Below are 14,601 nucleotides of genomic sequence, written 5' to 3'. Positions count from 1 at the left end.
ACCGCCATGTCAGGTTCGTATATAGGGTTGTGGTGGGTGAGGGGATTAGGCACTGATGTTGTGTGCCAAGCATGTTGCGGATCCTAAGCTGCTAGGTAGCTGCGTTGGATTTAGCCTCCAGGTGGTTGCGTGGTTTGGATCCCTGCGGTACTGGTTTTACTTGTAGAAAATTTTGGTGGCTCCGAGCTTGTGGTCTTCCGCGCTTCATGATCTGGTGCCTGGCACTTTGGATTTCTAGTTCTTATTCAGTACTGAATCAACCTGCTCTTTGGTCCAGAATGTAAAAAAATAATATAAGTGTAGTACTGAATCAACCTGCTCTTTGGTCCAGAATGTAAAAAAATAATAATAAGTTTAGTACTGAATCAACCTACTTTTTGTTCCACAAAGTAAAAATAATAATAAGACTTATGCTTATGATTTCTTAGGTATACCTGCTGGTGCTTTGCACTTGGGCACATTGGATTGCCGGTCCCAATCTCGCAGATAAGTGTTCCAAACTCAATCCCCCCACTCATCTGCTTTTACTGCACTATAAAATTGTTGCTGCCCTGTTCTTGGGGTTTTCAGTTAGGGGTGGTTTACTGAAAATAGTGATTGCATATAAAATTAAGTGTACTTTGCCATGCATCTTTGTGTTGAAAATATGATCGGAGTTCTCAGTACTGGTTGCTATGACTCGTGACTAGGATTACAAACCTGCCTGTGCTTTACTCTTGCATGTACTACCCTTCTAGTTAATATTTCTGTACTATGTGCTGCCTGGATAGTATATTTTCTGGGCAAAATCTTTCTTGTGTATGTCTCTGCGCAAAAACTTACTATTACTTGCCAAACAATGTGTACTGTATAAATTTTCTAATTAAATGATGGTCACTTGATCAGGTAAGGACCATGCATATGATGCTAATAAAATTGTTAAACCTGAAAATCCAGTGTTGAATTGTACAAGGTCTTGGTGTTTGAACAGGCATGATGCTCAATCTATTTCCTATTGGTTTTATTTCTGCTTTTATGGATAACTACTTAATTGTGTATGATTGCTGGATGGCAAGGATGTACTAATATAGTTGAGTACATTCCATTTGCGTAGCTTTCTTCTACTGGCAACAATGGTAGTGAAGTACAACTTACCATTACTTGAACTTCTAAACCAGCTTTATGGTCTTTTGCCCTTGCAGGCATGTTTGTTATCCTGAAGAAAAATTAACTTGATGTGCAGTATTGATCTGGAAAAGCTCATGGAAAAGGTGAATGGGACCTAATGAGCTGAGATGAATGTTATTTTAATCTACACTCACATCTTTAACTTTGTGCTAACTAACTCTATTTAATTAAATGTGTATTCTGATATCTGAATGTAAGTTGTTTCTTTTTCCAGAAAATGGTCTTTCTTTGTCTGCTGATCAGGAACTATTATGTCATCTCCATGTCTCCACTAGTAAGTGCTTATTGATCTCAGTAGAAGTTATATATATGTAATGAGCCATGTTATATATGCGCACTGTTATAACCATGCAGAATTGCAAATTAACTACATTTATTCTCCGGTTCTATAACAGTATGTAAGAATAAGTGTAACTACATTTATTCTTCCTTTTGCAATATCCTGCACCTCACTGCCTGCCTAACTGTTGTATGATGCTATGAATGCAATTGTGATTGCTGCTGTGATCGAAATCACTGGTATAGTGCCATATATGGCTATGTCCTTGTGCACTTGGCATCAAATATTTAGGTCAGATTTGGATTACAATTCCTTGGGTCATGCACCTACAGATTTGGATTTACTTGTGGTTGTTTGTGCTGGTGGAATCCCTGCGACCTGTTCGATGTTTTTTTTTTGTTAAATGCATTGCTTCGCTAGTATATACTAATTTTCCCCGTTCATTGCAATGACGCAATGTTCTTGGTTGGAGCTGTTTGATCTATGTTTTTCTATCTTGCAGACTTGTTCTTGTATATGCATACCCAGCTTACGACTGCTGCAACATGGTAGAGCTAAACAGGCCTGTATTAGACTGTGGCATAATTACATGAGGTAAATGTTGTATTATTACAATCATAGTTCTTGGTACAGGCATATGATAGATTTCATAACTGTATTAGACTGTAGTTTCTGAACAAGACCATGGGCTCTCGATGTTTAATGTTTCAGTCTTTTCTTTCAATGCTTGCTACCATATTCATGTCCTACTTGGGTCTAAATTCTTCAAGTTCTATCAATCGATTTAGTGTAACTGCAGCCTGTGCTTATCTAAATTTCATGCAGGTAAGCAGCACAAGAGCAGCACCTTGGTCACCAGGTAGTGGCCACTTTCAGCAGCCTTGGACATCTAGGGCAGTTAGTAGTTTGGACGATTATATACCTTGATGTACTTTCATTTTCAGTTGCCATCTTCAACTTGATATATTTATTGGGTGGAACCACTGTAATTTTTGGATGATACCATGTGTGCATCTTCTACAATTGTAATGATGAAATTGCTGCAGCAATGTTTAATACCAATTCAGAAATGTGTTTTCTTTAAATGGTCATGAGAAATTAGTGACAGCTCTTAATAAAAACATGTCACCGCTAATCCTTACTGGTGACGTGTTTTGCCACAATGCGTCACCGATAAGAGTCACTGGTGACGGGTTTTGGAAAAACGCATCACCTGTCATCGGTGAGTGGTGATGGGTTTTGGGGAAAAAATTGTCACTGTTAGATCACACTGGTGATGTGAGTGTTAATAAAAGGTGTCACTATTGATACAGATGTGAGTTGTTAAAAAGTCATCACGGGTAGGTCACATTGGTGACGCGGTTTATAAAAAACGGGTGTCACTGCTATTTACAATAGTGACGCGAATATTTATAAAACTCGTCACTATTGATTACATATTAATGACGCTGGTCTAAAAGACCCATCACTAGTGAAAATTTATTAGTGACGTTTTTATTTTTGTCACTAATCACATAGTGACGATATTTTAGTGACGCGAGAAATGTCCATCACTAATATGGATTTTAACCGTCACTAATGATGGTTTCTTACATAGTGGTAGTGCCTGTGCACCATGCATGGGCACTCAAGGTTGAGGGTACCACAACAACCATGCATTATATATATATATATATGGTTCCGAACAAGTCCATGCAACTCTAGATATTTTTTTTATTTAGGAACTCTGCTATGTGCATGTTATAACCACCATAACTCTTTTAACTTACTATCTGGTTCCATAACCAACAGAAAGTGCCCACGTGGCAGACCCATCATCTCAAACTCTATCACATGAACCCATGCAGACACCTAGCTAAAGTGCTCCTTTTGATCAAAACGTTTGCCCAGGCAACAAATCTGCCATTACCATTAATTTGGCAAGGTGGTTGCACAGCTCAATGTGACGGAGTTTAAAAAGAGGGGTCTACCATTTGAACACTTCCTATCGGTTATGAAATTATGTAGTAAGTTAAATATTGATGATGATGACCCATTAAAATATACAAATTCAGTTATAGCCACAATGCTATCATACATGGCCAAATTAAAGTAATACGTTTTTATCTATTTATTAAATACTCCAACATCAGTTTTATGGCCGCTGCGGGTTTGCACCAAGTATCTAAGATCAAGTCATTCATCAGTGACTTAATCAAGAACATTATATTCAATATAGGTGAAACCGAGCTACATACTTATGTTAGTCAACATGTAAGCTAAGGCATCACAGGAGCTCGGTATCCACATGACTCATTTTTTTTTGAAAAAAATAAAATTGTTGCCGGCCTCTGCAACCGCACACATCAAAGTTTTTAAATCATTCTCAGCACCAAAGCTGATAATAAAATAGGGAAACGAGTACACACATAATAGTAAAAATCAAAAATAGAGTTTATTATTGCTTCTCCATCCATTATTGGCGAAAAGCGACAACCTCCGGTGCTTTGCTCGCCGAACGTACGATCTCCCTTGTGTCCTCACGCTGTAGTAAGGACCAAAACCACAGTTAATATGCTCCTCTGAAATAGCCTACATAAAAGAACTAAAATGTTTTTTCTAAAAAATCAAGTCGTTACATGTACACAAAATAGCCCACATAACGGTTGCAACCCCAACAAATTAAGATTAATTTTTTATCCTTCTTTCATATGCCCGTTAACCAATTTCTAAGCATATATGTTATTGATCTAGGTGGGGTTAGCCCAATAGCTACTTATTCAACTCTTCATATGGTCTTAGCATGTTGTCAGTAAAAAAAATATGTTAAATTGTTTCATTACAATTACAGAAATAACACTTTTGACTTCCAACCCAATTTCTCCTAGCTAAATTATCCTTTGTTAAAATTACACTCCGCTGAAGATGTCAAAGGAAAATTTTTATTTTTAGAGAAATTTTAAGATTCCAAGTAAGTTTATTAATGAAGGGGTACACTGATTCATCAAATACTGATACAATCCGTGTCGATGTAGGTCCCAGGTAAAACTATCCCTCCCATGTGAAAGCTGTTGTAAGGCTATTCTGGCTACAAGGTTGTACCAAGAGTTAATTTATCCCCTGTTAGAACTCTTCGAAAAGAAATATTTAGTGGTGTTTGGTTAATAACCTGTATCATTAGGATAATTAATTATATTAAATAGGTTAGGAAACCGCTCTCTAAGAGATTTAGAGCTCACCCAAGTGTCATCCAAAATTCGGTTAGTGAACTATCTTTTATCTTAAATGACCCGCACCCTAGAAAGTCTTCCTGTCTGAGGACCTTTCCAAAAATGTGAATGACCATGTATAACTGAGTCTGAGTAAAACATTTTGCACTTAGAGTATGATCTGCCAGGTACCTTCTTCATTAAGAAATTTAAAATTTCATTTATTGAGAAGCCATTTGTTTTTTAAATGTGAAATCCATTAAGAAATGACTCATGGGCCAATTTGTAAGTGTGAAAGTTAATGGTAGCAAACCAGATACTTTTTTTTAAAATATGCAAAACTAGATACTTTGCTTGCTTCAATTCCACATTATGTTAAGGTATGTATAGAACGCAAATACATTGAAGCCTAACTTTATTTTCTTAATTCCGGGGAAGAGGTGCACACGCATACATCACTACTCATTGTCGTATGAACTATATACGCATACTCGGCCATGTTAGTCTAGGGCAGCTCATCCGTCAAATACATATCAGCAGCGTGCAGCGATGTACATACAAACTACTACATCTCCCTCAATTTTTTAAACTATATCCAATCTTCAAATTGGAGTGGAAGAATACAGTAGAACGCAAACTGTTGACTAGATACTAGCCAGTGTAATCATTAATCAACCATGTCACGATCGTTTGAATCCCGTGCGCGCGCTTACATGCAACTATATAGTAACTGCTCACAGGTCACAGCAGCAACCCACTAGATTTCGTGGATAAAGACGCGCGCGCGTACATGAGTAGAAACCAAGCGCGCCACGCATACATCCACCTGCATCATCGCTCGAGTTCAATTTCAAAACCTCCCCAACTCCAAGGTCATCAGATCGAAGTCAGAACCGATGGATCATCAGCTAGACCGGGCCGGTTGGGGGATGGCAGCAAGTCGCCGTCGCGCGCCACATCATGCACAACACACATACATCGTCTCGGCGGGGCGAGAGGTATGTAGCCGACGACGAGCCGACCCCAGCACGGCCTCGGCCGCATAAACCTCTCCGGAAGCCGACTGCCCCTTGACGCGCGCATCCGCACTCCCCGATATGCTAATCTACATCTACCCGCCCGCGCGGACGTCTGGTTGTTGTTGCGTGCCCATCGCTCCGAGCCTCCGATCCGTCCCCGGCGCGCGCTACAGTGGCATGTCGCGCTTGGGAAAATTCTAGCGCGAGCGGCCCGGCCCCGTACGTGTCGCCGCCGCCCACGCCGCCACTTGCCCCTCCGGCCTTCTCCGCGTATATATCTAGCGTGCCCGGCCTCACCACGCCTCAAAGGGCTTCCCGAGCTCTCTCTCCGGCACTTCCATCACGGCATCACCTAACCTCTAGTTGAATCCTTCCTCATCCTCGATCGGTTCCTCCTGCAACCACTTGCCTACTTTGATCTTTTCGTGTCCTTGTTAGCTTCGTCCTCCCGGACCGCCGATGCCTCCGGCCGTTCTCCAAGAGCCATGAGCAACGCTAGCAACAGCAAGAAGCACAGCCTCCTCGCGCCAAAGGCCACCATGGACATGTCTCGCCTGCACCAGGCCTACGACCGCGGCTAGTTTCATCTGCATCTCTAGGTCGCTGCTTGTGGCTCTTTCTTCCTGTTGAACATAATAAACCAGCTCGTCTCGATCGTTAGCCTAGTGCCTTTCGTACGTAGTTTGTATTTTGTGCTCGTAGTTGCTAGCTAGCAACAATGAAGGAAGGCGGCGAGAAGAAGAACATCCTGGCCAAGACGTTGCAGCGGTGCCGGACCTCGCTGGCGGCGGCCCACCGTAGGCGCCCGCCGCCGGCGCAGGCGCCCGACAGGTCCGCGTCGTGGGGCGGCGCCGCCGTCCCCGCGGCCGGCTACTTCACGGTGCTGGTGGGCCCGGAGAAGGAGCGGTTCGGGGTGCGCGCCCGCTGCGCCAACCACCCGCTGTTCCGGGCGCTGCTGGACGAGGCCGAGACCGAGTACGGCTTCGCCGGCTGCGACGGGCCCCTCGAGCTGCCATGCGCCGTCGACGACTTCATGCAGGTCATGTGGGAGATGGAGCAGGGAGACCCCACCGCGTCGCCGGGATGCGGGCGCTTCGCCGCCGGAAGCAGCAGAGGGCACCACCTGCACCAGGTCACCGGGTACCAGATGGTGAGCCCCGCCAGGTTCCTCGTCGCAGGCCGATCGTGACATGATCTTGTTGCATACATGCTGAGATCTTGCCGGCACCAGTCATGGCGGCCGGGCGACGGTCTAAGTCTGATCGTCGCCGTTCACTGTCAACTTGTCGTTGAAGCATCTTTTCTTTCAGATTTGTACTACGCGTAGACTCGATCCGGCCGGGTGCATGCAGAACAGCAGAAGTTTGTTCACCTGCTTGTTGCTTGCTTGCTTGCTTTGTTGCTAAGGTGTTGATGTTTGTTTTCAGTTTTTACTCTCTTTTTCGCTGTGTGTAATCAATATATAGTTAATAGTTGGTCTATGCCTCGTAAGTCGTAATCCTTGTTCTCTCCACGTCGATTAACGATGTATGCCGTGTTTACTGTTAAGTGTACGAATAACGATGTTCTTTGTATCGAGATGTATACCATGTTTACTGTCGAGTACGAATATGATGTTCTTGTAGGTCCAAGTGTGCTCTGTAAATTCACCCTTCGTATTTCATTCACATGCATGCTAATTGCTAAACCAAGAATGAATTGTGCTCTAGTTATATTATTTCTATTTTATTTTCGTCCAATCAACTATTCATATTGGACGGGAACTTGGTTAATTTGAATTCCGCTAACTACATGTTAGGTGGATTTACTGTGGTTCATTTTTTGTCATGTGATTTCCTACCAATTTCGCTCCTTTGCCTCCACAAGCAACAACATTCATAAGCCAAGTCAATGACAATGACCCACGAAGTCTACTCTAAAAGCAACTTGATCTATGCAAGCACACCCCATAGCGGTTGAGAACGGCAGGCTCAGATTTTCTTACCAGCAACTTGCAAGGACGCCTGCAGATGCTCTGAATCTGCAATCACCAGCAGCCGAAACACCAAACACACAAATCATTGTCAGGGCGACAATACAAATACTACTAAACAGCGTGACATGAGCGTTCGTTCTCTGCCGTTTTCAAAAATGTCAGCGAATATGATATCATCTCTCGCGAACCAAGGACAAGCTTGACAAAGTTTATACAACGGCGCAATAATGCATCGCTGAGGTCAGATGGCACGCCGACTCGAACAAACCCAGGGCCTCACAACCTGCCGCTTGCTTTGCAAAACCAAACAACCCTGACGTCCGAACGGCAGCGCCTGACGCGTGTATCGCGTTTCTGGCAGCTAGATTTGAAATGCAACTTTGTTTTTATATTTATTGTCATGTACGTCCTCCAATATTACAAACACAATTTGTAATTCAGATTAGCATATATTTTGATATAGAAAGTACAATAAGATCCGAATAGTACTTAATGTCAACAATCTCAATCCTTACTTCTCCTCTCCACTAGATAACATTTCTGGAGCACCGCCCTTCTTTAAAATATTGTTGTAAAATAAAATCCGGCCCTTGGAGCAGGCGTTGTTTCGTATTGTTTAGCGAGATTTTCGGCCAAAAAAAATTAATGCTATAAGCATTTACCGTATCTACATTAATTTGCAAATCTACAGCGTATTATCGATCACATCATAATAAGATCCGAATATATATATATATATATACATATATTATTATTTGATGTCAACAATGTCAATCCTTACTTTCCCTCTCCACTAGATAACATTTCTGGAACACCCTTCTTTGAAGATTATTGTAAAAGAGAAATCCAGCCCTCGGAGCAAGAGGTGCGTCCGATCCCAGCCGTTGTTTGGTATTGTTTAGCCAGATATTAGGCAAAATAAAAATAAAATGTTACAAGCATTTATCGTCATCTATATTTAATTTGCAAATCTGCAACGTATTATGAATCACAGCACGGCATGCACTACTGCGCAGTACTACGCACATATTTGACCTTTGCTACTGATACAAATATGAAACATATGAGCCGGTAGTATTTGAACCATTCTACTACACGGAAAATCCAACTGAAACGTGATACTACTATACACCCGTTTAATTAATGTACACTCTCCGGAGATCTAGCCAAAGTAAGTTGGTGCTACAGCCTACAGGTAAGTGATCAGCTACGCTATGTGTTACCTGAGCTTTTCATGTATGGTACTCCCTCCGTTTATCTTTGTAAGACGCACACACATATTAAGATTCAAACTTTACAATTTTTTACTAATAATTTAGCTAATATTTTTTATTTTTATAATATAAACTTGATACGGTTAGTTTCGTAATCTCGTAATCAAATGTACTCTCCAATGATTATAAGTTTATAACTATAAGCAATATAATGTAAAATAAATGAACGGTCAAAGTCTAATTTAGGAGACCGTGTCAAGTTATATCACTCCTTATAAAAATAAATGGAGGGAGTATATATAAGTGTAACAATCTAACCAGGAGATAAAGGAAGGTTGTTCTGCTACAACATTTGAATAAAAAGGAGTTGATTTTCATGTCAGAATGTGACGAAGATGTACATTCAATCAAAGACAGAACAAGAACATGACTCCAAAGATTTTGACCTAAGTAGTTAGCATGCATGTAGAACCGAGAAGACAGACACATTATTAGTCTGCAATTTCATCTGGTAGAGATATAGCAATAGAACAGGGAGGATCCCTAATGTTCAATCACTAGTGTTGGTGAAGCAGTAACAATTAACAAACAATCTTTTGCTTTAGGTTTCCTCGAGGGAAAAACGGCAAGTATCAGTTTTTAGTGGTTCAAATAGAAGATTTACCAGAATACCATGCTGAACATTTTGATCAAGAACAGCACAAATATGCTTATGCTGCTATGCAGCATCACCTTTATGTGTGTGAGGATCAGATTCTCTACTTTGCAGGTTCACCTGATTCAGGCTTGCTTTTAACCTTGAACTGGTGAAGTATATCACTTACTGCTCTAAAAACTTATCTGGAAAGTAAGTGCTAATCTGCATAATCAAGTATTACTCCCTCCATTTACATAAATATTATGTTTGAGAAGTTCAGTGACTTTATATAAATATTACGTTTGAGAAGTTCAGTAACTTTTTGGAACTCTCTCTACGTATCCGATTCGAATACTCTCTCTACTGTTAGTAAGTGGAAGCAGGAAACATACAACTATCTGTTTTCGATGATCCAATTCAAAAATTTTGTCTACAGCTGACGAGGCCCGCTGCTTGCCAGCCATCCCTGAAGTTGTGAATTGAAAACCAGCCATGGATGCACAAAAAGAATTGCGAGAATAATGACTAACAGTGACTTGTCTAAAAGTTTTATTACACACATTGCAAGTTTGCAACACCCAAAAGAACTAAAGAAGTAAGAAAACACCGATATAGTACAGTGATGCACAACATTAGCAGCATCCATCATTTTCTATTTGAATAATGGGGAGTATTTCATTTTTTTATATAAGCAGATGAGATTGCAGAGCAACCAAGAATATTGCAACCCAGAGTCCCAGACAACCACAGCTACGGGACTATGCTTGTGAGATCAAGGGCACAGAGCCAAGGATCTCCGCTTCCACGGCAGCAGCAGGGGGGCTCCGCCTCCACATCCTCCTCCGCGAACCACGGGTGCTTGAGCGCGTCCGCCGCGGTGAGCCTCTCGTCGGAGTAGAAGCTCAGCAGGCCGGCAAGCACCTCACGCCCGGGCGGCGACAGACGATCGAGCATCCCCATCCCGTCGAATGCCCCCACTCCCATCGTGAGGATCTCGTCGTGCAGGTCCAGCCCCTGCGTGATCATCTCATCCTCCGTGGCCTCCGTGAACAGTGGCGCGCCGGCGAGGAGCTCGGCCATCACGCACCCTAGCGCCCAGACGTCCACCTCTGGCCCGTGGCGCCGGAGCCCGAACAGCCGCTCCGGCGCGCAGTACAGCAGCGCGCCCGTGGGCGGTTCCTCCAGCATGTAGGTCTTCCCGAGGAGCATCGTTGCCGGCGCCGGCGCCGCGGGTCCGAAGCCACTGATCTTTAGCGCGCCGCTGCCGTCGTCGGGGCCGACGAGGATGTTGTCGGGGCTTATGTCGCGGTGGATCGTGCCCGTGGCGTGCAGCTCCCCCGCCGCCCGCAGCAGCTGCCTCATGCAGTCGCGCGCCTCGGACTCGGAGAAGGGCCGCGTGAGCCGGGTCCGGAGGCTGGGGCCGGTGAGCTCCGTGGCGATGGAAGTGCCCTCACCGATCTTCTCGGGCATCGCGTTATCGTCGCCGGTGTCAGCGAGCTGGTAGCGCGGCCGCTTCTTGCCGGCCTCCGTGGGGCAGGCTTCATCCAGCGCCGGACGCTTGCGTGCTGTTGGGAGCGCCGCCGCCGCCATGGAAAGCCGAGCCGGATCAAACCCTATTGGCGCGCCGAGACAATGGAGAACGCGCGCGGCTTGATGATGGGTGGCCGTGCGCGTGCCTTCAAGACTTATAGGTCTCGTCGATCTCGATGAGACGATGTCTTCGAACCGGATACGTAGAGAGAGAGAGAGAGTCGAGAAGTCGAGGCGTCGTGCCTTAGGACATCTAGAGCCTGTTCGCTTCAGCTTATTTAGCCGGCTTATCAGCCACCAAACAGTGTTTTCCTCTCACAACAAATCAGCCGTTTCAGCTTTTCAGCCGGCTTATAAGCTGAAGCGAACAGGCCGCTGTCTGTATAATACCACGTAAATCCAATTTTGCTAAGGCCCTGTTTGGGAAGGGCGTGTTAAAATTTAACAGGGTGTTAAACTTTAACACCCTCAAATAAAGGTGTTAAACTTTAGTATCTTGAGGTGTTTGGATGATCTGTTAAAATTTAACACCTTAGGTTGTAATTGACAACTTTACCCCTCATTACTCCTCTCAATGGCAGCCAAATACCCCTTCTTCCTTCTTCTCCTTCCTCCTCCTTCCTTCTTCCTCCTTTCCTGCGCCTGCCGCCTCCGGCCCCACCCCTGCTCGGTCCACGCCGTGCCCGGCGCCAACGTCGGCGTCGGCGCTGCCGGCCGCCCCGTCGGCCCCTCCCCTGCGCCTGCCGCCTCCGGCCCCGCCCCGCCGCCGGCGTCCCCTACCGCGGCGCTAGCGGCCGCGCCCGCCCGAGCCCCCAACGCCACCACCGCGCCCGCCCGAGCCCCCACCGCCACCACCTGCGCCGCCCGCCGGTCCCCACACCACCGGATCGGCCTCGCCCGCGCCCGCGCCCGCCGGCCGCGCCAGCCGCCGCCCACGCGAGGCCGCCCGCGCCGGCCGCCGCCCGCCGCCCGCGTGAGGCCGCCCGCGCGAGCCCGCCGCGTGCTGCCCAGCGCGGCATCCCGGCGCCGGAGCGGCGCGGACCGGCGGTGGCGCGCGATGGGCGGACCGGCGGCGGCGCGACGGGCGGACTGGCGGCGGTGCGCGACGTGCGGATCGGGGAAGGAAGATGGGGGCAGTGGAGGAGAGAGAAGAGGAGAGAGAGGGGGGCAACCAGGGAATAAGTGGGGAGGGGGACCACTTTTAACACTTTTAGCACATTTTAACACCCCCTCCATGTGTTTATGAAAAGAGGGGTGTTAAATTTTAACACTTCATCTTTAACACTTGTGTTTGGCAACCAAAAGTGTTAAAGTCTGTTAAAAAGGGGTGTTAAACTTTAACACCCCCTTCCCAAACAGGTCCTAAGTTGGATCAGAGAGAAAGAAGAAAGAGAACGGAGCCGTCGTCTCCCGAGAGGACGACCGCGGCTCGTGCTCCCATGCTGGGCGACGGCTTCAGCTCCCCGTTGTAATTAAGATGGATCGGCGCGCCCTCGGATCGATTGCGAAAATGCGTCCCGCTTCCGCCACGCTCAGCCGCGCCTGCTGCACCGCACTCTCGGTCCGCGCCTGTGTTGCGCCGCTTCAGCCTTGCCGGGCGCGCGCTGCTCCTCGCCGGCCGCTTCAGCTTGCAGATCGAGAGGAGAAACGGGAGAGACAGGAAAGAGACCAGGAAGACGACGACAATAACCGAGGGAAAGAGATAAGGTTTGAGAGGCATTTTAGTCTTTTTCATGTATTTCCCATTTTTCCTCTACTTTTTAGAATTCTTGCTTTACGAGGCAAACAATAATAAAATATACTATAACATGGAGCCTCTTAGACAAGCAACAATATAATTTACAATGATAAAAAAATACACTTGATCACTCTGATTTATATGCACATGTATAAATTAAATAGTATATAGACAGCCAATAGATGAGATGTTGTACGAGTTGTCTATTTTGCTGTCTATGTACGATAATCAAAGTACTTGCAGATGGTAGTTGTCTGCACTGTTGAACATGCCCTTACGCGCGCGGATCGAACTTGAATTCGGTTGCCACCAACGCCATCGCCTCGATCTCAAAGCGGCAGTTTCTCCTTCCGAGCTTCCTGTATCGGATTGGCTTTAATTTATGTAGAAACAGATCGAGCCGATGACAACTCTCTCATAGAACCGCGAGGCTAACGGGTTGTAACGCATGGGCTTTTTGACAGCAATAGGGTCACTGCGTGAACCTGCAGGTCGCAGCCTACTACTCAATCCATCCCAAATTACTATTCGTTTTGCTTTTTCTGGGTACATAGTTTTTGTTGTGCACCTAGATATATATTATATCCAGATACGTAGCAAAAGTTATGCATCTAGAAAAACCAAAACGAATAGTAATTTGGGACGGAGGGAGTAGCAAATTGTAACCTATAAGCTGAAAGTCTTTTGGACCTCAAAACAACACCGCACATTTCAAATACCTTCCAAACCATTTGCTCGATAAAACAAAATCGAACCAGATCATCTAATGGATCAATCTATTAAAAACCAACTAAAGGAGTTCAAAATGAAAACTTACCTATTACAATTAATAAACTCAGCCCAATAACTAGGGCTATCCGCGAGACAAATAGGGTCACTGCGTATACCCGCGGCCTGCTAACAGCTCATAACCCATGGGCTGAAAGGCTTTTGGACCCCAAAACAGTACCAAACACTTCAAATACCCTCCGAATCGTTTGTTCGTAAAACCCAAATTGAACGAACCTAAATTAAACCAAACCAGCTAATATGCCAGTCTATTAAAAACCAACTAAAATGAGTCCAAAACGGATGCCTACCCATTAGAACCAATAAACTCAACCCAATAACCATTAACCAGGGCTACGCGAGAAAGCGAGAGGTTCTCGCGAGATTGAGGGGATAGGGTCACTGTGTGTACCCACGGCCTGCTAACACGTTGTAACTCATGGGTTGAAAGACTTTTGAACCCTCAAACAGTACCACGCACAACAAGCCAAATACCCTCTAAGCCATTTGCTCGTACCCAACTTGAACCGGACCATCTAATGGGCGCACCCTCCAACCCAAATACCCCACCAAGCTATTTGCTCGTACCCAACTCGAGAGCATAATGGACCGGTCTATTAGAAACTAACTAAAAGTAACGTAAAATGAAAATCTACCCATTAGACCAAATTAATTTGCATGCCTATGCCATGCGACTTGACGAGACAGCGCACGGCGGGCCGGCCGCCTCGCCGTCGCGGCGGTGGGCAGGGCAGGGTGGCGACCTTTGTGCCGATCCAATCATGCGGCAGAACGGGGCAAGGGCAATGAGACCGCGCGCTGTGCTTCGCGTTGGCGGCCTGAGAACCGTCGAGTGGCGCGATGGCAGTGTACGGCGTCGGCGCACGGCGACGGTCGTCAGATCGGGATGTTAGGATCTAAATGTATGGATGCAATTACATTTCAAACGCAACTTTGTTTATATTTATTGACATGTCCTCCAACACATACACATCATGTAATTCAGATTAGCATATATAGTTGGAAGTACAATAAGATCCACGTGTTAATAATGTCAACAATGCCAATCCTCACTTTTCCTCTCG

At 45.4% G+C, this 14,601-nt stretch overlaps 2 protein-coding genes and 1 long non-coding RNA gene across 3 annotated transcripts; 2 read left to right on the top strand and 1 right to left on the bottom strand.

Moving 5' to 3' along the window:
* Positions 1–49: 49 nt before the first annotated feature.
* On the top strand, positions 50–2,503 carry LOC101781383. The gene is made up of 4 exons (XR_001164296.2): positions 50–1,250; positions 1,382–1,441; positions 1,950–2,041; positions 2,273–2,503. It is a non-coding gene; the product is annotated as an uncharacterized LOC101781383 (long non-coding RNA).
* Positions 2,504–5,918: 3,415 nt separating this feature from the next.
* Positions 5,919–7,263, top strand: LOC101780971 (auxin-responsive protein SAUR41). The gene has a single exon (XM_004952509.2). It carries the CDS (start codon positions 6,373–6,375, stop codon positions 6,841–6,843), a length of 471 nt encoding a protein of 156 aa, XP_004952566.1. The 5' UTR covers positions 5,919–6,372; the 3' UTR covers positions 6,844–7,263.
* Positions 7,264–10,230: 2,967 nt separating this feature from the next.
* On the bottom strand, positions 10,231–11,070 carry LOC101780450 (putative cyclin-dependent kinase F-2). The gene has a single exon (XM_004954894.1). It carries the CDS (start codon positions 11,068–11,070, stop codon positions 10,231–10,233), a length of 840 nt encoding a protein of 279 aa, XP_004954951.1.
* Positions 11,071–14,601: the final 3,531 nt, after the last annotated feature.

This window comes from Setaria italica, chromosome I (assembly GCF_000263155.2).
Source record: "Setaria italica strain Yugu1 chromosome I, Setaria_italica_v2.0, whole genome shotgun sequence".
Taxonomy (NCBI): domain Eukaryota; kingdom Viridiplantae; phylum Streptophyta; class Magnoliopsida; order Poales; family Poaceae; genus Setaria; species Setaria italica.
This window is presented reverse-complemented; position numbering and strand designations above follow the sequence as displayed.